Source organism: Saccopteryx leptura, chromosome 4 (genome assembly GCF_036850995.1).
Source record: "Saccopteryx leptura isolate mSacLep1 chromosome 4, mSacLep1_pri_phased_curated, whole genome shotgun sequence".
Lineage (NCBI taxonomy): Eukaryota > Metazoa > Chordata > Mammalia > Chiroptera > Emballonuridae > Saccopteryx > Saccopteryx leptura.
In genome coordinates, this window is record NC_089506.1 from 36,395,921 (window position 1) to 36,423,446 (window position 27,526).

General features: G+C 52.8%; 2 protein-coding genes across 12 annotated transcripts in view; both read right to left on the minus strand.

Annotated features, from left to right (window-relative positions):
* Positions 1-2,963: 2,963 nt before the first annotated feature.
* On the minus strand, positions 2,964-17,675 carry F7 (coagulation factor VII). Of its 4 annotated transcripts, none has more exons than XM_066383572.1 (9): positions 17,558-17,675; positions 13,013-13,173; positions 11,597-11,621; positions 11,405-11,518; positions 11,145-11,207; positions 9,248-9,388; positions 7,572-7,681; positions 4,615-4,744; positions 2,964-3,622 (listed from the first exon to the last, which is right to left on the minus strand). In XM_066383572.1, exons 1-9 carry the CDS (start codon positions 17,625-17,627, stop codon positions 3,027-3,029), a joined length of 1,410 nt encoding a protein of 469 aa, XP_066239669.1. In that variant the 5' UTR covers positions 17,628-17,675; the 3' UTR covers positions 2,964-3,026. The 4 variants fall into 4 exon arrangements, with proteins under 4 accessions (XP_066239669.1, XP_066239667.1, XP_066239670.1 ...); XM_066383570.1 differs by having other exon boundaries at positions 4,615-4,840; XM_066383573.1 differs by lacking the exon at positions 11,145-11,207.
* A 3,825-nt stretch (positions 17,676-21,500) lies between these two features.
* Positions 21,501-27,526, minus strand: part of MCF2L (MCF.2 cell line derived transforming sequence like) — a 189,885-nt gene continuing 183,859 nt past the window's right edge. For 7 of the 8 annotated variants that reach the window (XM_066380536.1, XM_066380537.1, XM_066380538.1 and 4 more), the window contains 4 exons: positions 26,171-26,292; positions 23,666-23,778; positions 23,478-23,581; positions 21,502-23,343 (listed from right to left, as the gene is read on the minus strand). In XM_066380536.1, coding sequence (XP_066236633.1) covers positions 23,258-23,343; positions 23,478-23,581; positions 23,666-23,778; positions 26,171-26,292 — 425 coding nt within the window. In that variant the 3' untranslated portion in view covers positions 21,502-23,257. Of the gene's footprint in view, positions 23,344-23,477; positions 23,582-23,665; positions 23,779-26,170; positions 26,293-27,526 lie in introns of all 8 variants that reach the window. The other variant, XM_066380542.1, reaches the window with a different exon arrangement.

Sequence of the window (27,526 nt, forward strand, 5' to 3'; positions counted from 1 at the left end):
GCACAGAAACCTCAGCAGGGCATCAAGCGAGGGGACACAGCCTGAGCTCCTGGGCTGACCAGGGTCTCTGCAGCCCGACGCCTGGCTCTGGAGGAAAAGGCCTAAGAATCGGCCAGCAAGGCGAGTGCTAAGCTGAGAGACAGAAACAGACAGGAAAACACCGCTCTCCGTTCCACAGTACCCATCACTCACAATGCATCCCAAGGCCCACGGTCACTTAGACATAAGTCCCATTATCTGGCTTGTTAGTTGTTCTGTCTCCTGCACCTAGAGGGACATCTGGCACACAGTAGATGCTCAATAAACACCAAGAGACAGAGTGAATCAGTTCGGTTCTGAAACATAGCTGTTCTGTGTGCTGAGGCCAGGCTGGCCTTTTGCAGGGTGGTCTCTGTGACATGCAGAGCCTGGTCCTCAGGGACAACCTGCGGTTGGTGCCTTGGGCCTGTTTCACCTGGTCAATTTGGGTTGCAATGTTGTTTCTGGACAAATTCAGCATGTGGTGGGGTGACTGGATTCTGTGTGAGGCCCTCCTTGTCCCCAGGGCCTGGTGGGCAAGAAATGATCTCAGCGCCACTCACAGAAAGATGGTGATGATCTATAATGGTTGGCATATCTGCACGTCAAGTGTGAGCCTTCAGGGGTGGTCCCCATGTTGCTGGGCACCCCTGCTCACAGCAGCTCTGTGAGATGAAAGCCTGTATCATCCACTGACGACCGGGGAAACCAAGGCAGAGCCAGTGACCCCCCAGGGCCCTATCTGGGGCTGGGCGGCTCCTGGCCTGGTCACTTCAACCCCACTTCCTTCCTTTCCTTCCCAGCAAGAGGGTCCAGATAGCTTTCATTTCCAGGAAGAAACAAGAGGCTGGGCTTAAGGTTTCTGGAGATTTCTTGCATTTTGGTTGCAGAGTTTCCCCAAAGTGTCTGTAGCCTGGACCGTTGAGCTGGGGGACATCTGCCTGTTTGCAAATCAGCTTAACTGTCTGTGAAGACATGATCGAGTTCTCCCAGACGCCTCGTTCCACGTGCACGGGTTTCATTCTCATGACAAAGATTGAGGTGAGCTCCCATTTTATTTTATTTATTTTCTTTTTAAAATTGATGTTAGAGAGAGAAGAGAAAGAGAGAGAGAGAGAGAGAGAGAGAGAGAGACATCAGTCTCTTCCTGCATGTGTCCTGACCGGGGATCAAACAGCAACCTCTGCACCAGAGGACAATGCTTTAACTGACCGAGCCATCAGGCCAGGGCAGGGGCTTCCATTTTATGGATGAGAAAACAAGGCACAGAGAGGGTAAGTGGCTTGGCCAAGAGTTACAGGCAGAGCCAGACTGACTCCGGGAGGTCAGGCCCTTTGTCAGGTCTCTGGAAATGCTTGTCCAACCTCTTGGTGAGATCTTTAAAAAATACAGCTTGACCAGGACAGCAAAACTTTTCTGTGAAGGCCCAGATTATGCATTAGGCCTGTGGTCAGATGGCCTCTTTGGTCTGTGTCCCAACTACTCAACACTGTGGTTTTAAGCAGCCATGGATGATAGGTAAAGAATGGGTGTGTCCCAATGAAACCTTAGTTACAAAAACAGGTGGGGTAGACTCAGCCTTAGCCGTGGCTTACGGACCCTGGTCTACTCCAAGTGAAGCATGGCTTGACTGTGTAACAGAGCGAGGCCTGGTGCCCTGACTTGCACATGCTGGATGCCGTTGGTGTTCCAGGCATGGGACAGGCCAGTCACCATCCTCCAGTCATGTCTTGAAAAAGGGGTATGCACACTGGGTTTGCTCCACCCACATTCACCAAGCTCAAGTGGGGCCCACTTGAACTTTATTTGTTTCATTCTTCCCTACGTGAGACCTATGTGACCCTCAGCTTAGTGTGTCCATAATCACCTGAGGGACCTGATAAAAATGTAGCTCATCAGGTCCTACCGCCCTCGGATCCCACTGATCTGGGCAAGATGGGGGGAATGTGCATTTTGTGGAGTGTCCCTGGTGGTTCTCAGGCAGGTGGTCCCAGGGACCGTCTTTGAGGACTGTCACTGACTACGACCTTGGCAGGAAGAGAACACCCAGTTCTATAGGGTCTGGGGAACGACAGCTTCCAAAATTCATCAGAGAGCTCTTAGTTTTAAAAACCAGCCTCTGTGTAAAAAGGTTCATTTCTGTGACGTGACCGACAGCTTGATAATAAGCGGTCTCAATGGAGTGAATACAGACAATACAGGAACAGCAGGCTGCCAGAAAGAAACGCACTGAGGGGACTCCGTCGTTTGTCACTCATGGGGAGAACAAAGACAAACGGTGTGTGGGACATTGTATGTAGCTTATTTTATGGTAAAAGAGACAGATACAGAACAAATCTGAAAGGCTATCTATCTACCGAAGTGAATGGATGATGCCTTCAATTTATTTGGCACAAAGATGGAATGCTTGTATAAGAGAGAGAAAAATGAAAGTTAACAGACAGCCCTCAGAAAGTAGCACACGTCACTAGGGGAGCACGTGTCACACCTCTGCCGCGTCCGCAGGGAGGTGGAGCAGGGGCAGGAGCGGGCAGGAGAGGAGCAGGCCACTTCCCGTGTCTGCCACGGCGGGCCTCCCTGCCTCTCTCCCCACAGCCCTGTGTTGCTCATCTTTCTGTCCCCTCCATCTGTCTCCGTGAACCTCTGAGTCTCTTTCTCTTCCCATCTCCTTAGGACCTCTCCCCTCAGTTTCTGTCTCTCCGTCTCTCTCGCCCCCTCTCGACTTCTCCCCTCTCCTGTTGGTCTTTCTCTAGGCTTGCCTTCACCTTTCCTTCATCTCTGTCTTTCCTTATCCCTCATTCTCTCTACTTTCCTTCCTTGGTCTCTTTCTCCTTTCCTCACTCTACTGTTCCTTCTCTGTCTCTCAGCCTCCGTGTCTCTATTCCTCCCTCTCCTTATCTTCACCCCCAAAAAGAGCAGAAGAACTTACCAGACTGGAAGCCAGGGCAAGCCAAGCAACAGCAGCTTTATTTCACAGGAGCAGGGTTCACGGGGCTGACACTGAGGGGCTAGGGGAACGGGGCTCGGAAGAGCCCTCCTGGGTGTGCTTTCGAGCTCATGTGCCTGTGAAGCCACTCGGTGTACCGGGAGACCCTGGTGTACACCCCGAAGTTGCCCTCGGCTGCACAGCCCACCCCCCAGCTGACGACGCCTGTCAGATACCACGTGCCCTGGAACTTGGTGGCGTGGGGGCCCCCGCTGTCCCCCTGGCAGGCGTCCTTGCCCCCGTCGAGGTAGCCGGCGCAGAACATGTACTCCGTGACCTCCGGGGAGTTCTGTTTCTTTTTCGACTGCTCCAGGCAGTCCTGGGTCATCAGCCGGGGCACATCAATGGCCATGAGCTCGAGGGCCATGGCGCCCCTGTCGAGGAGCTGGCCCCAGCCGCTGACCGACGAGAATCGAATGAAGGCCAGCGTCCTCTCGGAGAAGGTCTTCTCAGGCAGGCAGATGGGCACTGCGTAGTCGGTGAAGGCCACGGGCCTGCTCAGGCGGAGCAGGGCAATGTCGTGGTTCGTCTTGCCTTTGACGTATTTGCTGGGGACAATGACCTGAGTGATCTGCCGCTCCTGCTCATCGCCGTCCTCCTCACTCAGGTCGTGCTCACCTATGCGGAGACCAGTGCCACTTATGCCCCTTGCTCTGCAGCCGTGGGGGACAGCCCTTCCCAAGCCTCGAGAAGGTTGGAGCTTCCTTTGGGGCAGGAGGGGCCCTGTGCCCAGCCCCAAGCTAGCCTCCGTGCAGAACATGAGTTGGGGGTGAATCGGGAACTTGGGGTGTTGAAGGCATTGAGGAGGGGTTCTGGGCCTGACTGCTGTGGGTAGGTGGGCAGTACTGTCCGATTTGCTTATTGCCTTCCAGATAGTGCCTGGCTCTCCCTGGGGTCCTTGTCATTCCATAAATCAGCTAAGCAGAGCCCTTCCCATGATGGCCCATGGAGCCCTGGGTATCTACATCCCACTCAGGGCTCTTGGCCCCAGTAAGATAGGTGGGTACAGCCTAACCTGTCGTGACACAGTGGATAGAACGTCAGACCTCAGGTTTGAACCTTGAGGTCTCTGGTTTGAGCACAGGCTCATCTGGCTTGAGTGTGGGGTCGCTGGCTTGAGCATGGGATCATAGACATAATCCCATGGTCACTGGATTGAGCCCAAAGGTCACTGGCTTGAAGCCCAAGATTGCTGGCTTGAGCCCAAGGTCTCTGGCTTGAGCAAGGGGTCACTTGCTCTGCTGCAGCCCCTCAGTCAAGGCACATAGGAGAAACAATCAATGAGCAACTGAAGTGCTGCATTTATGAGTTGATACTGCTCATCAACTACTCCCTTCCTGTCTGTCTCTCTCACTGAAAAAAAAAAAAAAAAGAGATGTGTGTACAGTGTCACCCCCCATGTCTTTACTTGGGGTGGGAAAGAGCCTGAGAAGATGGTGGCCAGTGGCTCCCTGAGGGCATTAGGGTCTGTCTGGATGCTGCCCACTTATCTTTTCAATGAAGACCATCGGGGTGCGGAAGTTGAAGGTTTGATGCCCCAAATCTTAGCCCTGAGTCGGTATCACTCAAGAACCGATCTCTCATCGGAAGGAGGTAAGAACACAGCCTACCCACGACTGCCGTCAGGTTCTTCAGGCTCCAAGTCTTGATTCTGTCGAAACAGTGGGCTGCGGAGACCACCCAGGTGGCGTCGATCAGGGTGCCCCCACACAGCATGTTCCTGTTCAGCTTCAGTGCAACCTGACAGGGGTACAGCAGATGCTGGAAAGTCACAGTGCTGCCCTTGGGGTCCCCTTCCTGGAGACTCGCCTTTCCCCCTGCACCTTCAGGGATGGGCTGCATTGATAGGAAGGATTCGGAAGTCCTGTGGGGGCTCCCTAAAGCCTTTTCTGGGAAAAACTGTTCCAATTTCTCTCTAGCAGGCTGTTTCCCCATCTAGCTGAGGGAAGGGAAAGCTCAGGGACACTAGCCTGGCAAAGGAAAAGTTGGTTGTTTTCCTCCGTGCACCTCCCAGGTCTGTCTTCCAAGCTTGACCCAACATGCCTGATTTGCAAAGATCAAACGCTCTCAGAGCGCCCGAGGTGTAAACGAGGTAACAGGGCAGCTCCCACACAGTTCTGGCACTCGGTGGACCCTCAGTAAATGCTCCCTTTCCTCCTTTCCTTCCTAAAAGCACAGAGCGTCCTTGAATGAAGCTGGGGTGGAGACATTTTCCTTACCGGGGATTCTCCCGTGATGGTTGGGAAAAGAGCCGGAGTCTCTGGCCAGGCCGGCCTGCGGACAGTGAGGAATTGCAAGGCCAGAGGAGGCCCGGCCGAGGGTGAGGCAGACCCACCAGCGAACAGTCCCGGTCCGGTTGTCAACAGTCACCACGTGTTGTGGTGAAGTCAGACCAACCAGGGAGGGAAGACACTGGAAATGGGGTCCGCCAATCTGAAGCCTCGTGTCCCATGTCTGGACAGCAGGACTAAGGTGCCAGGGAGGGGCCTGTCTCCTCCAAACTGGCAACTACTTGCTCCCACGGTAAGATGCTCCCACGGTGGGCAAAAAGAGCTACGTTCATGCTCAGGGCCACAGTCTCTGCCGGTTGAAGACCCCTGGCAATCTAACCCTGCCCTGGCTGACAGGGAGCTGCAGCTGCAGCAGCTACAAGAGGCTCCTGGGTGGCTGTGATGTGGGTCTCCCAGGCCCGACTCTCAGCTCTGACGTGAGCAAGGCACTGAATCTTACTGGGCTTCAGTTTCCTCCCCTATATGGGGTCAGAGGTGCACCTACCTCTCAGGTGGATTGTGGGGTGAAGTGGCATTGAGCAGTGAGGTCTTGGTGGGGCTGGGCACAGGGAGTGCGTGCAGGGGACCCGTGCCTGCGGCAGTCACTCCGGCAAGCCCACGGAGTGCTCCCGCTGTAGATGCACGAAACCCCCTTCCACCAGCTCTGCCTCTGCCTCAGAGAGGCTTTGCCACTGATTACAGGGCAAAGCCTCTGGTGAGCACACCAGTTCTATTTGGATGTGTCTAACCCAGATTATTCCTCTGAACCAAAAACCAGGGTTCTGCGAAGCTGAGGAGCAAGCCCAGAGCTGCAAAGACCCCACCCAGGCCCCAAGTGCGGTGGGAGGTGGGGTGGAGCAGGGGGAGACCAGGTGGGTGCAGGGCTGCCAGCTCCACAAGAAAGGCAGCTTCTTCCGAGGCTGGTCTGGAAGGGCCAGGCCGCTGTGGAATGAGGATTGGAGCTTCCTGATTCCGAAGGCAGGCCGGGAATGACTGGTGGTTCTCCCATTTCGTTTGTAAGGTTCATACACATTTAACTTTATTTCTAAAAATTCCTGGCTGTTTAAGTTGGGGTGCCCCAGACTGAAAGGCTAAGGAGGAGTCCCTGATTCGGGCTCAGACCCGAGTTTTCAGGTCTCAGAGTGGCAGCTCTTCTCACACTAGAGTGTGCACATATCCATTCCTGGGCTCTTGTGAAAAGCAGGTGCTGACCCAGCGGGCCTGGGTCCTGAAACTCTGCATTTCCAAGTGGGACCAGGCTCACAGGCAGCCTTGCAGAGAGATGCCCTGGGGGGTCCATGGCCCAGAGACCTGACTACATGCAGGGGGCAGCCTCCCAGCCTGAGGGAGGACTTTGTTACAGATCAAAAATCATAGTGTAGGCCCTGGCCGGTTGGCTCAGTGGTAGAGCGTCGGCCTGGCGTGCAGGAGTCCCAAGTTCGATTCCCAGCCAGGGCACACAGGAGAAGCGCCCATCTGCTTCTCCACCCCTCCCCCTCTCCTTCCTCTCTGTCTCTCTCTTCCCCTCCCGCAGCCAAGGCTCCACTGGAGCAAAGTTGGCCCGGGCGCTGAGGATGGCTCTGTGGCCTCTGCCTCAGGCGCTGGAATGGCTCTGATTGCGGCAGAGCGACGCCCCAAGATGGGCAGAGCACCGCCCTCTAGTGGGCATGCCGGGTGGATCCTGGTCGGGCGCATGCGGGAGTCTGTCTGACTGCCTCCCTGTTTCCAGCTTCGGAAAAATACAAAAGAAAAAAAAAAATCATAGTGTATGATCTTACTTATATGAGGAATATAAGAAAACAAGAATTAATAAACAAACAAACACCCCCCCCCCCCAGATATAGATCACAAGCAGATGGTTTCCAAAGGAGTAGGGGTAGGGGTTGGGGGATGGTAATTTAAATAAATAAATAAATAACCAAACAAATAAATAAATAAAACGTAATATCTGGCATACAAAAAAAACCCAAACACCCCCAAATATCTTCAGCTTCCAGAGGCAGATATTAGGTGGAGCTTTGAAGGTGAGAGAGCTGAGTTCAAATCCTGCCCCTGCTATGTATTGGCTGTGTGGCCTCGTTTCCTCACCCTCATCTGATAAGCAGTGTGAGGAGTAGAGTTGGCGACAGAGGTGCTGCCAGGGGCGCCAACGTCTGAGCTGAACGGAGGCTGCTGTCAACAGCTGGACTTCAGAGTGAAGGGACCCACTGAAGCACCACTGTGAGCGGGGGTGACTTGGGGTCTGGGGTCTGTATGACTCCTGAGGCCGTTAGTGACCACAGGGCCCTGAGCCTTACCTGCCAGGGACACTCCCCTTTGGGGCACACCTTGCCCCCCACGATTCGGCCTTGGGGTTGGCTGTTATTTCTTTTTTCCAGAACAGGTATTTTTCCACATGGATATTCAACTGTGCAAAACAAAAGTCAACAAGATGGGGGGGTATGAGGGGTGACCCTGCCGGTGAGGACAGGGCGCGGGTCCCTGCAGGCAGTGGCCCGCCTTGGGTCCGGCCTGGGTACGGGGAGGCCCTGGGGGGGGCTGCTGGGGGAGCAGACGGAGCAGGGCTGGTTTTGCAGGAAGAAAGGGCCCAACATTTTGAAACTTGGTTCTGTTAATTTTTCTGGGGAACAATGAAGGGCTGCGGGAATTTCCTGAACAACGAATGAGACTCTGCTAACGGCACCCCGCCAGCCGACCTCTGGACTGCCGTTTTGCCCCCACACTTAGTTTTCTGCTCCAATAAACTCCTGAGGCCAGGAAAGAAATTGGTCAGAGGTGGCAGCTGAATTTCAGGTTGCATTGACCATGCTGGGCACATTTACCTCTGAAGAGACACAAGGCTTGGGGTGTCCCAGATTTTGGCTTTTTTTTTTTTTTTTTTTCATTTTTCTGAAGCTGGAAACAGGGAGAGACAGTCAGACAGACTCCCGCATGCGCCCGACCGGGATCCACCCGGCACGCCCACCAGGGGCGACGCTCTGCCCACCAGGGGGCGATGCTCTGCCCATCCTGGGCATCGCCATGTTGCGACCAGAGCCACTCTAGCGCCTGAGGCAGAGGCCAAGGAGCCATCCCCAGCGCCCGGGCCATCTTTGCTCCAATGGAGCCTTGGCTGCGGGAGGGGAAGAGAGAGACAGAGAGGAAAGCGTGGCGGAGGGGTGGAGAAGCAAATGGGCGCTTCTCCTGTGTGCCCTGGCCGGGAATTGAACCCGGGTCCTCCGCACGCTAGGCCGACGCTCTACCGCTGAGCCAACCGGCCAGGGCTGGTGTCCCAGATTTTGGAATTGCAGCCCCAATTAGTTTGAGGTTGGTTTGGAGAAATTTTCCTTTTTCCTAGAAGTGCTTGGTTTTAAAACAGATTTGGAAGCCAGAATTATGCTTTAGTCAGTAGTCACACTTGGGTGTGACAGTGCAAGTCCCTGGCACAGGGACTGGAAGTGGGGCTGGGCGAACGTTGTTCTGCTTCTCTGAGCCCGCCTAAGATGGGCGGGGGGGGGGGGGTCAAGGCCCCTCCAAGCAGCTGCTCCCAGGGCTCCGTCCCGTCCCCTGTTACCCTGGCCACCTCAGCCCTCAGTTTCCTTTCTGCCTCTGAGCATGCAGTGGTCAGCATGTAGTAGATGCTCAGTTAATGGTATGTCACCCCTTCTCCTCTTATAGCAGAGAAGAGAACTTGATGCAGGACGGGAATTGGTGACTGCACATCTGAAAGTGAAATAACACATAGCCCTTGGGACAGACCCCCGAGGGCCTGTTACCTGTGGGCGCGCAGGACGAGGGCCTGTTACCTGTGGGCGCGCAGGACGCCTCGTCGGTCTGCAGTGTGTACCCCCCGTGACACCAGCAGGATCCCCGAGGGCCTGTTACCCGTGGGTGCGCAGGACGAGGGCCTGTTACCTGTGGGCGCGCAGGACGCCTCGTCGGTCTGCAGTGTGTACCCCCCGTGACACCAGCAGGATCCCCGAAGGCCTGTTACCTGTGGGCGCGCAGGACGCCTCGTCGGTCTGGAGCGCGTACCCCTCGTGACACCAGCAGGAGCGCCTGGCCTCCGCGTGGTTGCGGCAGTACTGCTCGCAGCCCCCGTTCTCGTTCTCACAGATCAGCTGGCTGTTCTTGTCTGAGCACAGAGGGGAGACAGCCTGAGTGGCCAGGGAAAGCCAGCCCCGGTGGCCACCCCTCCTTGGGCCGAGGCAGCATTCTGCGTGAAGGTGGTGCTCAGCTGCTCACTACAGAGACTGAGCTGGCACTCTGCAGATTGATCCAGAAAGGTGGGACCTGCTGTTTGAGTGCTCCCCACTTCTGAGCAGCTTAACCAGTGGAGACACAAGGTCAGCATGCAATGGTCTCCATACGGTCCCTCTTCCCGGGAGCTGATGGGGGGCTGAGGAGGACCAGGGAAAGTAAAAGTTACCTGGGGAAAGCAGAAGAACCTAACTCAATCATAGACCCGCCAGGAAAAGGTCAGAGAGATGAGGCTGCCCTACATTCAGGCTCTGAAGCCCAGTGACCACTGGTGCAGACAGGCAGAGATGAGGAACGTTTGGGCGGACTCGGAAGAGCAGCACTTTGGTGTGGGAAACGGGGTAGGCTTGCTGGGTAAACCCAGTAGGAAGGCTGGTCCTGAAAGTGCATTCACACCAGGGCTGCTAAGTGTCAGAGGCCGCGCAATGACACTGAAGCTGTCTAGCCCCATCTCACTAGCAGGAAGCCTTTCTCCTCAGTCTTTCCTTCGCTCTCTCTGGCCTCTGTTCTACTTAGAGCAGAAGTTGGCTGTGGCTCAGCAGAGCTCATGCAGCATCAGAATGCACACTTGTGTGGGAAAAGGTTCACCTTGCCCAAAGAGAGGCCCGGCCTTTGCCCTCAACTCCCAGGAGGTGACCTCTACACCCTGATTAAGTTGGACACTTTTAATTTAACCTGTCTGAAAAGAGTGTTATTTCTCTGGTTCCTTGGGTCACACACTGAATGATCTAACAACATTATTTATGTGGAGCTTAAGGCCATGCGATATCAGCTCATCCTCTGGAGGGGCTGGAGACTGAGGTCAGCCATGTGAGTGGTCAGCCATGTCTACGTGACTGAGCCCCAATAAAATCTCTGGCCATGAGGCCCTGGCCGGTTGGCTCAGTGGTAGAGCGTCAGCCTGGCCAGGGCACACAGGAGAAGTGCCCATCTGCTTCTCCACCCCTCCCCCTCTCCTTCCTCTCTGTCTCTCTCTTCCCCTCCCGCAGCCAAGGCTCCACTGGAGCAAAGTTGGCCTGGGCGCTGAGGATGGCTCTGTGGCCTCTGCCTCAGGCGCTAGAATGGCTCTGGTTGCAACAGAGCAACGCCCCAGATGGGCAGAGCATCGCCCCCTGGTGGGCATGCCGGGTGGATCCCAGTCGGGCACATGCGGGAGTCTGTCTCACTGCCTCCCTGTTTCCAACTTCAGAAAAATAAAAAAAATAAATAAAAGATTATCTAGGAAAAAAAATAAATCTCTGGCCATGGAGGCTTAGGTGCGCTTCCTGGGTTGGTGGTGCTCCGTACATGTTACTACACATCAGCTTTGGAAAAGGAAAGACCGTCTCTACGCCTTCCCTGAGAGAGGACACTGGGGGTGTATGCCTGGTCCCTTTGCTGATTTCAATCTGTATCTTTTTTGCTATAATAAACTATAACTGTGAATATATCAGTGTTCAGTGAATTCTGTGGGTTCTTCCAGCAGATTATTGAACTTGAGAATAATCTGGGGAGACCCTGGACTTTGCAATACTTTAATATATGGAAGGAGAAAAAGATATCTCATGCCTTTGAATAGCAAGTAGGTAAGGTCAAGTTTACCCTTACTGGCAGGATGTGTGGAAGCTGAGTGACAATGCAGTGATTCTCACCTGTGCCCTTTTCAGGTATATCAGAATTTCCCAGTGCTGGGGGCCCAAGGGTTTTATGTTTCCCTGAAGGGAACAGGGGACAATCAAATTGGAGAATTGGCACCTTAGAACCCCAGATCCAAAGCTCTCAGGTTGGGAGAGGCCTTCAAAGTCATCGAGACCAACTTCTCACCAAGGCTGAGGGCCACCTCCGTGCCTGCCCAGGCCCTGCCCAGCAGCCTTCCACGGGGCCCTGGTTTGCAAGCTATGGGATTTCTTACTAGTCTCACAGTTCCGGCCCTCAAAGTCATCAGGACAGAAGCAGATGTAGGCCTGGAACTGGTCCTCACAGGAGCCTCCATTCTGGCATGGGTTTGAGGCACATTGGTTCTCATCTGCGGAGTGAGGCAGTGTTAGCATGCTGAGGAGGAGGGCTTGAAGGTGGGATATAAACGGGCCGCTTACTTACTCACCTTTGTAAAAAGCCCAGAACTGCGCCTAAGGGAACAAAGAGGAAGCCAAATAAGACACACATGCACGGGAAGCAAACGTTTATGGTATCCATGGCAGGAACTGACAGACCGGGAGGGGCTGAGGGCCTCCGACCTGGGGCCCCTCACAATGGGCTCTGGAAGCTAGGCTTTCCTCTGGAGATGAAAAGGGTTCATCTGGGGAGAAAGGTAGTTCCTAATCCTTTCTATTCCACCCTAGGTTGTTAGGGCCACCAGAGGCCACAAATTTCTTTCTCCCAAGTCATAATACCTGAGCTTTAGCCTCAACTAGCCCCAACTCTGCCACCTGCGAGTTGTGAACCTGAGACAAGACACAGATGCACTCTGCCTCCATCTCCTTCTCCGACGATGGGTGGTTGATCATCCACACCCACGGGCTGCCACGAGGGGAAGGTCAGTGGCGGATGGGCAGGCGTTCTAGGAGCCCCATCAGTAACATTGCTATCCTGAGGAACCTTTTGGCCAACTGAACTTAAACTCACAAGGTGGCTATGAGAATAAAACAAGATAAAAACTGTGGAAACGGCATTGAAAAATTAACTAGTACAAAGCCACAAAACCTGCTCATGCTCAGCTTGCGCAGAAGGGGCCACGTCAGCCTCTGTTTCCAAAGACCCTACTTACCTCCTGTTGGGTGTGAGGTGTCCTGTGAGCATGAGAAGTGTGTTCTGTGCGTATGAGGTGAAGCATTCTGTGATTGTGAGGCTGTGTTTTGGTGAGTGTGAGGTGTGGCCTTTACCTGACCCACAGGTCTATTGAAGTGTTCAAAGGGATGTGATACATTTTAAATATGCCTCTGTTAGAAAATGAAAACAGAAATGAAGGTAACTCTCCCCGACTGGCCCAAGGGCAGGTGAAGGAAATGTCATTCCCTGAGTGTTTTCTCACACAGGTTTCCCTGAAGGGTGCCCATGGGGGTGGGGTGGGCACGGCAGTGAGAGGCTCACCAGGCTCATGTCTCAGATCTGCTCTGCCAGCAGCAACTCTGTGAAGCAGGGGCAGCTTGAAGGAACTGGGAAGGCAAGGGACACATCGAGTGTGCTTTTCAAACTATGTATATTTTCTGATGCAAAATGTAAGATGCATGGTGTGGAAGAGAGCAAGATGTCCCAGGAAATGGGGAAAGTATGAAGCTTTGCAGGAGCTTTGGCTGAGAAAAAGGAAGTCACTCTTAGGAGAAAGAAAAGCCCAGGTCAGGAGGGACTGTGTATGTAGCACTCATGTAGTAATTAGCACTCACAACCACAGAAGTGAAAGAGACGTGGCCTCCGAGACACAGGAGAGACCCCTCTGTCACAGAGCTCCCTTCCAGAAGATTCAGGACACTGGCCTGTATCTCTGGGGGTGCAGAGGGCGCCCCCTGGAGGCTGAACTCACCAGTCTCTCATCATTCCTGAAGATCTCCTTGGCCTCCTCAAAGGAACACTGCTCCTCCTTGCACTCTCTCTCCAGGGAGCCCGGCCACAGCTCTTCCAGGAACGAGTTGGCACGCCTTTGCCTGTGCAAGACGCTTAGGGCTTCCTCCTGGACAATGAAGACTGCAAAATGGGAGTTCTATGAGACATTCACAACCTACCACGCCAAGATGGCACGGAAACCATCCGTACTGCTATCTTCCCACTCAGAAATAAGAGTCAAAAAGTTCCTGTCTGCAGGCCTGGCTGAATTTGAAACAGGCTCTCCCTCCATGTACCAGACCGCCTACATTTATTTCCGCTGAGAAATGTGTCTGAACCCCAGGTCTCTGTGTCCAACTTCCCTGTGGACCGAGTCATCCTCATTCAGGCGAGCACGTGCAAATCTACCTCCTTCATCTCTGCCCCCTCGTCCGGTCCAAGTCGCATCGCGGTGAACAGCCCTGCCTGCCTCCCAAGTCACGTTTCTCTGACGCATGTGACCCCAGCCGCCCACCCTGCAGCCGCCGCCTTCCCAGAGCTGCCCCTCGCTGCTCCACCCCTGCAGCTGCCGCCTTCCCAGAGCTGCCCCTCGCTGCTCCACCCCTGCAATGCCGCCTTCCCAGAGCTGCCCCTCGCTGCTCCACCCCTGCAGCCGCCGCCTTCCCAGAGCTGCCCCTCGCTGCTCCACCCCTGCAGCTGCCCCTCGCTGCTCCACCCCTGCAATGCCGCCTCCCCAGAGCTGCCCCTCGCTGCTCCACCCCTGCAGCCGCCGCCTCCCCAGAGCTGCCCCTCGCTGCTCCACCCCTGCAGCCGCCGCCTCCCCAGAGCTGCCCCTCGCTGCTCCACCCCTGCAGCCGCCGCCTCCCCAGAGCTGCCCCTCGCTGCTCCACCCCTGCAGCCGCCGCCTCCCCAGAGCTGCCCCTCGCTGCTCCACCCCTGCAATGCCGTCTCCCCAGAGCTGCCCCTCGCTGCTCCACCCCTGCAATGCCGCCTCCCCAGAGCTGCCCCTCGCTGCTCCACCCCTGCAATGCCGCCTTCCCAGAGCTGCCCCTCGCTGCTCCACCCCTGCAATGCCGCCTTCCCAGAGCTGCCCCTCGCTGCTCCACCCCTGCAATGCCGCCTCCCCAGAGCTGCCCCTCGCTGCTCCACCCCTGCAGCTGCCGCCTCCCCAGAGCTGCCCCTCGCTGCTCCACCCCTGCAGCCGCAGCCTTCCCAGAGCTGCCCCTCGCTGCTCCACCCCTGCAGCCGCCGCCTCCCCAGAGCTGCCCCTCGCTGCTCCACCCCTGCAGCCGCCGCCTCCCCAGAGCTGCCCCTCGCTGCTCCACCCCTGCAATGCCGCCTTCCCAGAGCTGCCCCTCGCTGCTCCACCCCTGCAGCTGCCGCCTCCCCAGAGCTGCCCCTCGCTGCTCCACCCCTGCAGCTGCAGCCTTCCCAGAGCTGCCCCTCGCTGCTCCACCCCTGCAGCTGCAGCCTTCCCAGAGCTGCCCCTCGCTGCTCCACCCCTGCAGCTGCTGCCTCCCCAGAGCTGCCCCTTGCTGCTCCACCCCTGCAGCTGCCGCCTTCCCAGAGCTGCCCCTCGCTGCTCCACCCCTGCAATGCCGCCTGAGCTGAGGAGCTCCAGCTCCTCTGGGCTCTTCCCAAGCACTTGCCTGCTGCCAGGGGGTGCAAAGTGGCTTTGTGCCTCCTCCTGGCCTTCACAGTGACCCCACCATTACTGCGGTCCCCCACTTTGCTTATGAGAAAGGGAGAAGGAGGAGGCTTAGAACTCACTCAAAGCCACCCGGAGCAGTGGCGATGGGACCAGTTTGAACACCTGGAATTGGAGGATTCTTTGGACACCCAGGCAGACACGGGCTCTGCACCCCGGAGAGGCTTGGTGATGGAGGTGAGGATGTTGAGGTCGGTGGCAATTAGGCAGGAGGTTGAAGTCAAGGACATGGATGAGGCCAGCAAAGCCCACGGAGCCCAGGGCACACTTCTGCTGGGTGTGACCAGTGCTGTCAGGGGCTGTGCAGTGAGCGACCCCAGTGGTGAGCAGGACGAGTGAGGGGTGAGAGAGGAAAGCAGAAGGAAGCCAGCATGGAGGGCAGAAGTCGAGTGCGAAAACAAGTCCCAGGGGAGGGGTGAGCCGGAGGCCGGCTTTGGAGAACCGAGACTCCCAAGCAGAAAGGGTGAGTGTCCGCACTGCGTCTCTCCATCCATCGGGAGCCGCCGTGAATGAGCCAGGGGCCTCTAGCACAGGTGGGAAGGTTTGAGTGTGGGGAGGGGGAAGGGGGCAGTGCCAGCTCCCGAGCCACCTGGGCTGAAGGAGACCACATCTTCTTTAAAATCAGACAGTTTCACCTGTCTACGTTCCTGGAAAATCAATCTGGTTTGGAAGAATTTGAGGGAAAATCAGAGAATGGAGGCTCTGGGGAGGGGAGGTGGCTGTGGGGCCCATGTGGGGAGGGGCGAGGCGGAGACTGGAGACCAGAGGCCCTGAAAGAGCCAGTGGTCACCAGAGCTGAATCATCTGCCCACCGAGGAGGGCAATGCGCACCAGAAAGCTCTCTGGGAGCCTGCGACAACTCTGATAAAGTAACACATGATTAATGCAGAGAATTTAGAAAAGAAAGACTAGAACAAGGAAGATGGTGAAAGTCACCCACAACCTACCACTGTTTTCCTGACCTAAGAAAGAACAGCAGCCTGACCAGGCGGTGGCGCAGTGGATAGAGCGTCCGACTGGGATGCAGAGGACCCAGGTTCGAGACCCTGAGGTCGCCAGCTTGAGTGCGGGCTCATCTGGTTTGAGGAAAAGCTCACCAGCTTGAACCCAAGGTCGCTGGCTCGAGCAAGGGGTTACTCGGTCTGCTGAAGGCCTGCGGTCAAGGCACATATGAGAAAGCAATCAATGAACAACTAAGGTCTTGCAACGAAAAACTGATGATTGATGCTTCTCATCTCTCTCTGTTCCTGTCTGTCCCTGTCTATCCCTCTCTCTGACTCTCTCTGTCCCTGTAAAAAAAAAACAGGAAAGAAAGAAAGAAAGAAAGTGTTGGGCAGATAAAATGTATTATGCTCACTTTGTTAAAGAGGCCGTTGCCCAGGTGGTATTAATGTGTGTTGAGAATTGTTGTAGCCTGAGGCTTGGTTTTGGGATTAAGCCTGTCCCACCCTTTTTGGTGTGAGGTGGTACAATCCAATCATGCCTCAGAGAACTGACTTTGTATTAGAGACTTCCCTATTATGTATATTGGATTAAGGGTTTGGATTTCTACACTATAAAATGGAGGCAGAACGGGACTTGGCTCTTGGTTCCTGAGATTATCATTAGAAGAGAGAGCAGAGGAGAGCAGAAAAAGGCCACGTGGAGGAGGCCAGGAGAAGCAGCCAAGATGGTGGAGTGCTGAGTGAGATGCCAGTTTGTGTAGAGTTTGTATTTGGGATAAGGAAGGAGATGGGGAACAGAGGTGAATAAGTCTGGTGAGCTAGAAACCTTTGATTCTAGGAAACTCAGATAAGTCAGTGGCTTTGTGAACACTGAATGTGACTGGGTTTTGGAGCCCAGTGTGTATTTTTACTTGCCCGCCGGGTGCAAACTAGAATTAAAGACTATGGCCCACCAGTTTGTGGCTCCGTTGTTTCTTTACCGACTGTCCGAATCCAATGCGAACCTGCATAGGCCAGAAGGCTGCTGTGATAGTGGAGAGAGAGAGAGAGAGAGAGAGAGAGAGAGAGAGAGAGAGAGAGAAAGAAAGAAAGAAAGAGAGAAAGGACAGCAGACAGCACTGACATTCGCTGGAGCAGGACATGCTCCCCTTTGGGCGTCTGTAGTCATCCTAGCACGTGACACCATCACTCAGATCCCCACAAATAGTTTCTTGCCATGGGATTTGAAGGTGACATAAAACAGATTTTAGAGGACAGAGTCAGCACCTTATTTCCACCACAGCCACCACTCAGTATTGTGGTCACAGTGACTCAGTATTGAAGTCACAATGAGGACAGCGCATAAAATGTGAACTCATGGTTGGTTCCCCAGTCAAGCCTCTAGTCACCCTCGAGGGGTGGGGCGGGTGGCCACAGTCACAGCCATAGTGGCGGAGCAGTGCAGTGCAGTGTCCACACGCTGTCCCGAACGCCCACTGAAAAGAAAGCCCAGGAGAGCAGAGCAACAGGGAAGCACATCTTCAACCTCCTCCCTGAGCCCCAAATTTTATGCTCTTGACTAACTGCAGGTCCCCATTGGTAACCAAGAAAATGCCACAGATTCCCAAGAGTCTTTGAAAAATAATTCTGCCAAAGTCTGTGCCATCAACAGCAGTCTTCCCGCCAATGTGCAGCAAGTGCCGGGCACTGTTTACTTTTTGGAAGGAAAGCAGGTCACCCTGGGACCAGCAAATGCCCCTGGTGAACAGGAATGTTCCTGTAATCAGAAATGAAGGCGAGGTTTGGGAGGCTTGACTGCCAGCTGCTGAGCGGCGTTTCTCACAGAGTTTCTAGGGAAACTTCCACCCACCCTCCCTCCAGCACCCCAACGTACCTGCAGCCAGAGACCCCTGCAGGCCTAGCAGAAAGCAGAGGAGGGCCAGCCCACCAGTCTGGGAAAACATGGTGAGGTCCACGGTGTCACTGCCTGTCTATTGACATTCTAGTGGGGGGAGGAGAGCAAAGTTCTTAAAGTGCCCAGCATGGGGGAGGGAGAACTAGCCTCCCAAATACTCTCTGCCAAAGGCATGCTGGAGAAGGGACCAGAGACAGAAAGATAGGGGCAGATCCCAGGACGGCAGGTCCAGGAATCCAGACAAAGATAGCGTGGCTGAGTCTGCGAAGCAGAGTTCTCTGAAGGGCAGGTGCTGGGGCATGCATCCCGCAGTAGCATCTCAAGTGCAATCTGGGATTTTGCAGCCCGTAGGATTTAGGAATGCACTTGGGGAAACAGAGTTAAACGTCAGTGGAAAACCACAGCCCACAGGAACAATACTGGGAAAAGGAGAGCATATTTTGGGTGTGAATGTTAATGTTTCGAAGAGCCACTGAGTAGACCGGTGGGGCTGTCCTCACCTTGAAGGCTTGGTTTTATACGAGAGCCAAAGGGTGTTGGGGACTGAAAGCCAACAGGGTTTTTGCAGTTTAGATTTTTGGGGGACAGAGGTTGTGATAGGAGCCCAGTGTTGTGTATGGGACCTCAATATTGTGTATAGAGAGTTGGACATAAAAAGGAATTTTATACTTGCTTTTGGTAGCTTAGAATGGAAAGTCCCCAACAGTCTGTACAAGGAAGTAAAGTATTGATCAGAGCTTGCCTGTGGCAATAGCTTAGAGTAGAAAATTTTCACAAGCCCAATTAGTTAGATATCATGGCTCAAATCTTGCCTACAGAGGCAAGATGTATTTTTATGTTTTTAACCCTGTAGCAATTACAGGGAGAACTGTAATCAGCTTTAGAACAAAGAATGCTTTCTACCGAAATGTCAAGAATGTTGTGCATACATGTTGTAATAGCTATGACTCTGTGGTTTATCCCCTTAAATACTGCTCTCCCCTTAGGTTCAGGGCTGTTTAGCTGTTTCCCTGTGTGGATTCTCAGCTAGCAGTCGCTGGCTGGCTATTAAAAGCTCTTTAAATTTCTAATTAATTTGGGCTCCGATCAATAGATCAATAGTTACTCAAGTTCGGTCCATAACAAGGTGTGGGGAACTGGCAGTAAGCTGACAGTCTGCCCGACCTCCCACCTCACTTGTTCTGTGAAGTTGATAAAGGCTATTTTGCTGTGGTGCTGGATTTATACTCATCCTACCCCACCATGTCCCTCAGAAAGACTGGAGGCAAGTTTCTTTTTATCCTTTGTTTTGTGAAGTTAAGATGCTATGTATGGAGGGGGTTTTCTGCATTTGGGAGAATTCTTGGAATGCCTTGGAAATGTGACTTTGCTTTATTGATCTCTTTGATCTGCTAATGGCCTTACTTTGCCTTATAAATAAAGCAGGTTGGGGAATGGAGTTTTGCTTTTTTTTTGAATTTTTCTGAAGCTGGAAATGGGGAGGCAGTCAGACAGACTCCTGCATACGCAGATCCGGATCCACCCGGCATGCCCGCCAGGGGGCGATGCTCTGCCCCCCTGGGCATCCAGAGCCATTCTAGCGCCTGAGGCAGAGGCCACAGAGCCATCCCCAGTGCCCGGGCCATCTTTGCTCTAATGGAGCCTTGGCTGCGGGAGGGGAAGAGAGAGACAGAGAGGAAGGAGAGGGGGAGGGGTGGAGAAGCAGAGGGGAGCTTCTCCTGTGTGCCCTGGCCGGGAATCGAACCCGGGACTCCCTTACACCAGGCCGACGTTCTACCACTGAGCCAACCGGCCAAGGCTGAGGTTTGCTTTTTGCAAGCTATCTCTTGCGTTGCAAAGATATCTCCCAAACCCATTCTTTTTCTCTAAGCCTATTTTCTTAATTCCACGCTGTTCCCACTCAGGACCTGGAATTATTAGCTGCGCTGGCTTGCGGCAAAAGGGCCTGGTGGAGAAGCACCAGGAAAGGGGGCATCTGTCTCTAGTTGAGCCCCCAATTACATTTTGGTGCCAGGGGTACCCTCTTTGCCCCTGGCATCCAGATCTTGTCCTTCTTTGGCCTCCTGGTCCCAGGGCACAGCTAGGGTGACCACCTGATCTGGGTGCTGGGCAGGGAAGGGGTTCTCAGGATACCAGACTTTCTGTGGCCCACCGGGATGCTCAGTTACCCTGGTGAGGCTTAGGTAGGCACCCAGCCTCCAGAGGGCCCTGGCTGATTCTCGCAAATCATATCCTTTCTGTGAATGGGTGTGTTGTAAGGTACTAAAAAGCTGCAAAATGAATATTGATATTCTAGGAGGAAAAGGTCAGGCTGTGAGGTCGGTGGGCCATGGGGGAAGGTCACATGAGGAACCAGACCTGGGGATTCTGGCTAGAACCGCCCATACCCATGCGTGTCAAAAGAAACTTTCCAGGAGTCCTTTGGAAAAGAGCGACTGTCTGTCAGCCAATGAAATTTCACTACGTCATATTAGCTTGACTGCCCTAACAACCCTTTAAATTTCCCCCACACAGTTTCCTCCATGCGACTTCTCTGGCCCCTGTACCACGGACCAGAGAACCTCGTCAGGTGTTTAGTACAGGGATGCACTGTACTAAATAAAGCTTTTGCTATTCCATACTTCATGGCTACACCCTTCCTTCTTCCTCGGCGGGGAAAAATACCTTACACAGTGTTGGGCAGGTTATATTATGCTCACTTTGTTAAAGATGGCGCTGCCCACGTGGAAGCCCATCACCCAGGTGATGGTATTGGTTGCCCTTCTTGCTTGGGATGGGCGTGATTATATTAATGTGTGTTGGGGGAGGGCTGTGGGCAGGCAGGATCCTTGTAGCCTGGGGCTTGGTTTTGGGACTAAGCTTTTCCCATCCTTTTTGATGTGGGGTGGTGCACTCTCATGAAGAATCTCATTATGCCCCAGATAAGTGACTTTGTATCAGAGACTTCCTTGTTTGTATATTGGATTGAAGGTTTTGGTTTCTACACTATAAAATGGGGCAGACCGGGGTCTCTCTCTCTCTCTCTCTGTTTCTGAAATTAGCATTGCATAGGAGAGGCAGCCAAGATGGCAGAGTGCTGAAGGAGAAGCCAGTTTGTGCAGAGAGAAGGAGATGAGGAACAGAGGTGAATAAGGCTGGTGAGGTAGAAACCTTTGATTCTAGGAATACTCGAATAAGTCAGTGGCTTTGGGAGCCCTGAATGGAAAGGGAAGTGTTTTCCCACTGTGTGTATTTTTCGCCCGCCAGGAGTGAGCTAGGATTAAAGGTAATGGCCTACCAGTTCTTGGCTCCGTTGTTTCATTACCGTCTGTCTGAATCAAATGCGAACCTACACGGGCCAGGTGGCTGTGATGGTGGCCACAGCACTGGCTATACAATACTCTTGACATAAGTCAGCTTAGCATAATTATATTTGTTGTAACTGAGAAATATTTGGACTTATTTCCTCCATTAACCTTTGTGTTCCTGTTCATCCTAATTTTCCCTTCCCACACATTAATGTTCTGCTGGATCAACAACCATCCTTTCTTCTCTATTCTTCCTGGTTTAAAAATTACCAATTGTATTCTTGTTCTGGTATGGTAATTTTACATTTCTTTTGTTACCTTAACATTGTTGACATATGTAAGCTTGTTGTTATTCCATCTGCGTCATCTTCTGACGAAGTAAAGTGTAGGGAACATATCTGGGCCATGCTCCACTGCCTTTTTTTTTGCCTCATTTCTTCTTTGACATGTGTTTGCCATATTGTGTATAGATGGGTAAAATAAAACAGCACACACTGCTGGGGACTTAAGACAGAAGAAATTTTCTGCCTTTCCAGATGGGAGGCAGACAGCAATAGTTACTGATATTTATTTAAACTCATCCATACAATAAAGAACTCTGATTTTTAAATTTCATTGACAACCCCAATAAAATAAAATAAAATAAAAAAACAAACCAGTGACTGAAACATGAGGTTTTAAAGTGCCTTTATGAGGAAGAGATCACAAAAATGGTGGACAATCCCAGGCTGAGATGGCAGGAACGGTGTGTGAACAATCAATATATTAATTAAATTATGAGACACATCATTTTCCATATAACTTATACACCAGAATAAAAGCTGCCAAGTCTTGCACAACTTGCCATTTTATTACCACACTCAAGAGAAAGTCTGGCTGGCGATGATGACCTTGCATGTGGTAGTGGGCGGGGAGGAAGCCTGTAGGCTGGGCTACAGCAGGGCCTGGGGCTCAGGGAGGGCTGTAAAGTGACACATTTCCAGCAGCATGGAGGCTATAAATACATCCCTTACATTGGATACATATGTACACACATCAACATATATACACACATATAAAAATATCTGCCCCAACCGGATACAGAGTTTCCAAAGAACAGAATTTGTTTCTGAAACACAAAAAAAGGTAGAACAGAAGAGTTTTCTTTCCAGTTCTATTTTGATTGGAATAAAATAAACTCTGCACCTTTAAATTTCTGTATTCAAGGTGATTCTATACAGTGCACACAGGGCAATTTTACTCCATATGCAGGTGGAGGAGGCTGGAAAAGAGGCAGAGGTGACTGGAGCTCAGGTTTCACAAAGCTACATATGACATCATTGGTTCCGAGGATACCCTGCAAAAAACTGCATCTTTATTTATTCATTAAAAACAATTAAAAAATCCTAACTCAGGGAAGCTTGTTTAAAAAATCAAGAGTCCCCACTTTTTATTTTTTTTGTAGAAAAAAAGGTTAGTATTTTAAATTATAGGTTAAATTTTCTTTTGAAAATTAACTACACAGGTCAAGGGATTTCCTTGGTTTCTAACTGCCTTTGTTTGTAGAAATGCTGCCTGATCTTATTGAGGGACATATTTTCATTCACCTGCCACCAGGTGGGCTTCGGAGAGTGCTGTCAATTTCCACGAGAGAGTCCCCCAAATCATTCAGCAGTATATATACAACATGCTGCAATGTAAACCCCAGTAACAAAAAAATAGTTTTATATCAAATGCAGTATCAAATTGCCATTGCATGTAAACACAGTGATTCTTGGTAAAGATTAGAGGCCAAAGTACCACAAAAATGGCCATGGGATTAATCCCTGCTTTAAAAAAAATTTGTAAAAGACAAAATAGTAACCCCCCACCCACTCACCCCCTCTCTCTTCAAGCTGTTGGGTCAGTGAATCAGTCACTTCTTTTGGAAGCAGTCCCACAGTATGCACATTCCTGCAGAAAGCACCAGACCAGAAATGTCAGAAACCAAAGCCGAGTGGTTGGGGGCGGCTCCTCCCTGGCTGCCTGGCAGAGGCCGGGAGGAACGGCTGGTCTCGGAGCCCGTCTGCTGCACAGGTGGTCTGTTGGCCTGCAGCCCTCCTCTGTCCATTCCAATTTTTCGAAGAAGCTTGGTGTACTGGTCTTCTCATGGGAGCCGGTTTCTGTGCCCTGGGAGGGGATCCTGGCTGGGAGGCCGGAGGGCAGAATCTTCCCGAACCTTTCCTCGGAGTGCCCCCGCGTCCTGCGCCACGAGGTTCCGCGGGCAGCAGGCGGCTCCTGTCCGGGTCTTCTCAGGGTCCTTCCTTTCCAGGGCATCTTAGAGCACCATCCCCTCACCAAACTAGGCAAGCCCAAGCAAAGGAAAACTTAGAGGTCCGCAGGCTGGTCTCCTGCCCGGGGGGCCCGGGCGGTGCTACCCCTGCAGGTCAGAGAGGGGGGCGCCACAGCTCTCGCTGCAGCTGGAGGAGTTGCTCAGCACAGCGGACCCTGCGCTGGACTCTGCGGGAAAACCAGGCAAGAACGGCTTCGGCTCCACACTTGCGCACTCAAGCCCCGCTTTCTGGTTACATAGGTTCAAGGCTGTGAAACCCGGCGGGCTCAGGGCACGGCCAGCGTGGAACGGGGGGTCTTACCTGAGCTGCTCAAGCACTGGGCCGAGCTGGACTTGCCGAGGAGCGTGGACAGGCTGCTGGCCGGCACCCAGCCCTCCTTGCTGGAGGTCAGGTTCCTGACATACCTGCCAGGGGGTGTGGACCGGTCAGTGGCTCTAGCTCTCGTGCCCAGAGTGGCTAGAGGGTGCTCACACTGTGGGGCATCTTACCAGAGGCCTTCGTCACCCTCCTGAACCAGCTCCACCATGTCTCCACTCCTCACAGCAAGCGTGTGGAGGCCTCCCTTCTCGTCATCCACCACTACGGTGTACTTCCCAGGAACCTGCGGAGGAAGGTGCACAAAACCCTCTGCTTCCGCCCCAGCCACTGAGCACAGGCCACAGTGGCTCTCTGGCAAAAGGCAGGCTCCCAAGAGAGTGTCCAGCAATGAGAGGAGATGAGCACTCTGTCGGGGCCAAGCCATTGGCGGTGCTGCTGGCGTGACGACCGCCTTTTTAAAAATATATATATATTTTTATATTTTATTTATTGATTTTTAGAGAGAGAGGAGTGAGAGAGAAAGAGGGAAACAGAGAGAAGGGGGAGGAGCAGGAAGTATCAACGCCCATATGTGCCTTGACCAGGCAAGCCCAAGGTTTCGAACCAGCAACCTCAGTGTTCCAGGTCGACGCTTTATTCCACGGTGCTACCACAGGTCAGGCACGACCGCCTTAAATTGGGAAGGTCTCCTAGTTGTAAGAAGATGCTAGGTCTCATACTGTGACCATGCTAACAAAACCTACTCAACCTACAAAGTGCCCTCAGCTTGTTCCTGGTGGTCTGACCTTGTTCCACTGCTCCCTCTGCTCCTGCCATACTGGGCAGGTTTCAAACACTATAAACATATCCTCTGGCCCCAGGATCTTTGCACCTGCTGTTCCTTCTTCTATCCTTAGCCTCCTTTCTGAAATGACAGCCACCCTCACTTAATATGTTATATATTTTACTTTATTATTATTATTACTACTGTTTTTCTTCCCTATAGAGAAACATTTTGTCTGTTTTGTGCCCTGTTTTATCTTCAGTGCCTAGAATCGTGCCTTACACAGTATATGCCCAACACATACTTGTGGACGATGCTGTGTTGTGGATGTGGGCCCCCAGAAGCGGAAGCTGTTCTACAGAACGTGGGGGGAACTCAAGCCCGATGTGGCAATAAGACAACACATGACAACACGCGGCTAACCTGCAGGACAGGGCTGCAGGTTTCAGGGTTTGGAAGCGGGAGATTGAGAGTGAGAGTCCTTCATCCTCATTGGAGCTGCTGTGCCCTCTCATTGGACCTGCACTAGCCCCTAACTGGTCCTGAGAAGCCAAAACCACATCCTCCTGCTACACTGAGCACAGAATCCAAACCCCCATCAGAGACTGCCTGGTCCTCAGAGCCTTCTTCTGCCCTGCTCTCTCCTGCCCACTAGCCTCAGTCTCCCCATGCTGGGACCCCCAGTGCCTGGGCTCCTCTGCGTCCCCAATTTGGTTCTTCTCACCCTCAGTCTTCTTAGGGAAAGGCCACCTTGACCATGTCAAGGCTCTCCCTCTGTTTCATCCATTCAGCTGTGTCTACCCCTCAGGGATGTTTCGTTTGCTGCGATAATGCTGGTGTTAGAAACCAGGGCAGCAATGAGCGTGCAGTAAGTATCTTTTGGTATAATCCTGACTGTAATGTGTCAATAGCTTCTCCTTGCTGCTCATATTAAACTAGGACCTTGTTAGACAGTTTTATTCTCTTAAAAAATAAAATAGAGAGCCCTGGCCGGTTGGCTCAGCAGTAGAGCGTCGGCCTGGCGTGCAGGAGTCCCGGGTTCGATTCCCGGCCAGGGCACACAGGAGAAGCGCCCATCTGCTTCTCCACCCCTCCCCCTCTCCTTCCTCTCTGTCTCTTCTCTTCCCCTCCCACAGCCGAGGCTCCATTGGAGCAAAGATGGCCCGGGCGCTGGGGATGGCTCTGTGGCCTCTGCCTCAGGCGCTAGAATGGCTCTGGATGCAACAGAGTGACGCCCCAGAGGGGCAGAACATCGACCCCTGGTGGGCATGCTGGGTGGATCCCGGTCGGGCGCATGCGGGAGTCTGTCTGACTGCCTCCCCGTTTCCAGCTTCGGAAAAATGAAAAAAATAAATAAATAAGTAAAATAGAGGGTCCTAGTCGGGTGGTTCAGTGGATAAAGCATACACCCAGCATGCCAGAAGTTGCAGGTTCAACCCCCCTGGTCAGGGCACATAAAAGAAGCAATCAATGAGTACACAACTAAACGAAACAACTAAGTGAAACAAGTTAATGCTTTGCTCTCTCTCTCTCTCTCTCTCTTCCTTTTCTTCTCTTCCTTCTGTCTCTCTCCTTCCCTCTCTCTCTCAAATCAATAGAAAATTTTAAAAAGAAAGAGAGAAAGAGAGGTAGCAGTGCATTCATAGTTATAAGGAAGCTTATGAGAACATTCTATTTTTTCTGAAGGGCCAATCAGGGGTGGGCATGGTTCCCTTGGAGGGAGAACCTCCCTCAGTGTGGTGGTCTGATGGTGGCGAATTAACAGAGAGGTGGGGACACAGAGCCACAGGGATCCCTGGCACCCAAAAACCCTTCCCAGGGGCCATGGACACTGCAGACCACCACACTGGAGCTTCTGGGGCTCCCAGAGACCAGCAGTGCCAGGCTCACCACCCAGGGGAGCCAAGATTACCAGTTTTCTGGGGCCCACGCCGCCTTCTTCTTCTGCATCTGAGGAATTAATGGGCTCCTCAGCACTCGACCAGCCGTCGTTGTCCTCAGGGGCCTCCAATGGGTGAGATGTTTTGCTCCAACCTGAGAGAGGAACGGGCTTCAGTGAGGATCACCTTCGGTAACCAGCCTGTCTGAAGATGATCTGAAGTCCCTGCAACCCTGGAAATGTGCACCCTGTGTGGAGCCTGCTCCTCCCCAGGAGCTCATAAAGACTGCGGGGGACACACTACCGGCTTCCAAAATGCCTGTCACATTTGCTTCAAGTGTGCAGACAGTCCAGGGAGATGGAGACAGAGCACCTGCTTCCATTGCCAGGCCAGTCAGGGGAAAGCAATGAGCTTCCAGCCCCTCCCCGGACGGCCGGGCACTTACCCAGCAGGCCCTGCCGCTTCCCAGAGGCGGAGGGGCACCCCCCACCTGGCCTCCTGCCTGCTGGTCCTCGTCACAGAGCCCCTGGGAGACTACTAGCTAGAGACACTGCCACCGTTTGTGTTGGAGCAGACACAGGGAAGGGAAGGTGATTTCCATGAATGTACCACTCAGCACACATCAGACGGGCCAGAGAGCTCCTCACACAAGTGGCCGAGGCTTACTGACGGCGCCTTGCTCCAGATACACTCCTAGCTCTTGATGTGTGAGGTACAGGAGTTGCGGTCCTCATGGTACTGACGCTATCATGTGTCTGAGCTTCTCTAGGCCACGGAGGCAAAGCTGGGATCCCAACCCAGGCCTTCAGGCTGCATGAGCTCTGACCACCCACACTGGCCAGAAAAAGAGGGAAAGATAGCTTTCTTCTGAACTTCATAAAATACATCTATTCCTTCATTAATATCTTGGCTGCCATCTATCCCCAAAGGGAAGCAACTATCTTTCTCATCTGGGGAAAGAATGCAGATAAGTTGTGGGGAGATGGGAGGTGATGAACTCCTGATTCTGAATAAATGCAATAGCTGCCAGTAATAGAGCACCAAGTAAAAGCCAGGCTCCTTTGGTATTTGATCACAGCCATCACAAGGTATTACCGTATTTCCCCATGTATATGATGCACCCTTTTTCAAAAAATTTGGGGTCTAAAAACTGGGTGCATCTTATACAGTGGTTGTAGATATTTTTACTTGCATTTCTTGCTTGTTTGTGGGATGAATTTTATGATAAATAAAACCTGAGTTCAATAACTTTATGTAATACATTATTTTTTTTTTCAAGTTTTGGGCCCCAAAATTAAGGTGCGTCTTATACATGGGATCATCTTATACATGGGGAAATACGGTAAATAGCATTTCGACAGGAAGCAAGCAGATCTGGGAAATAAGCA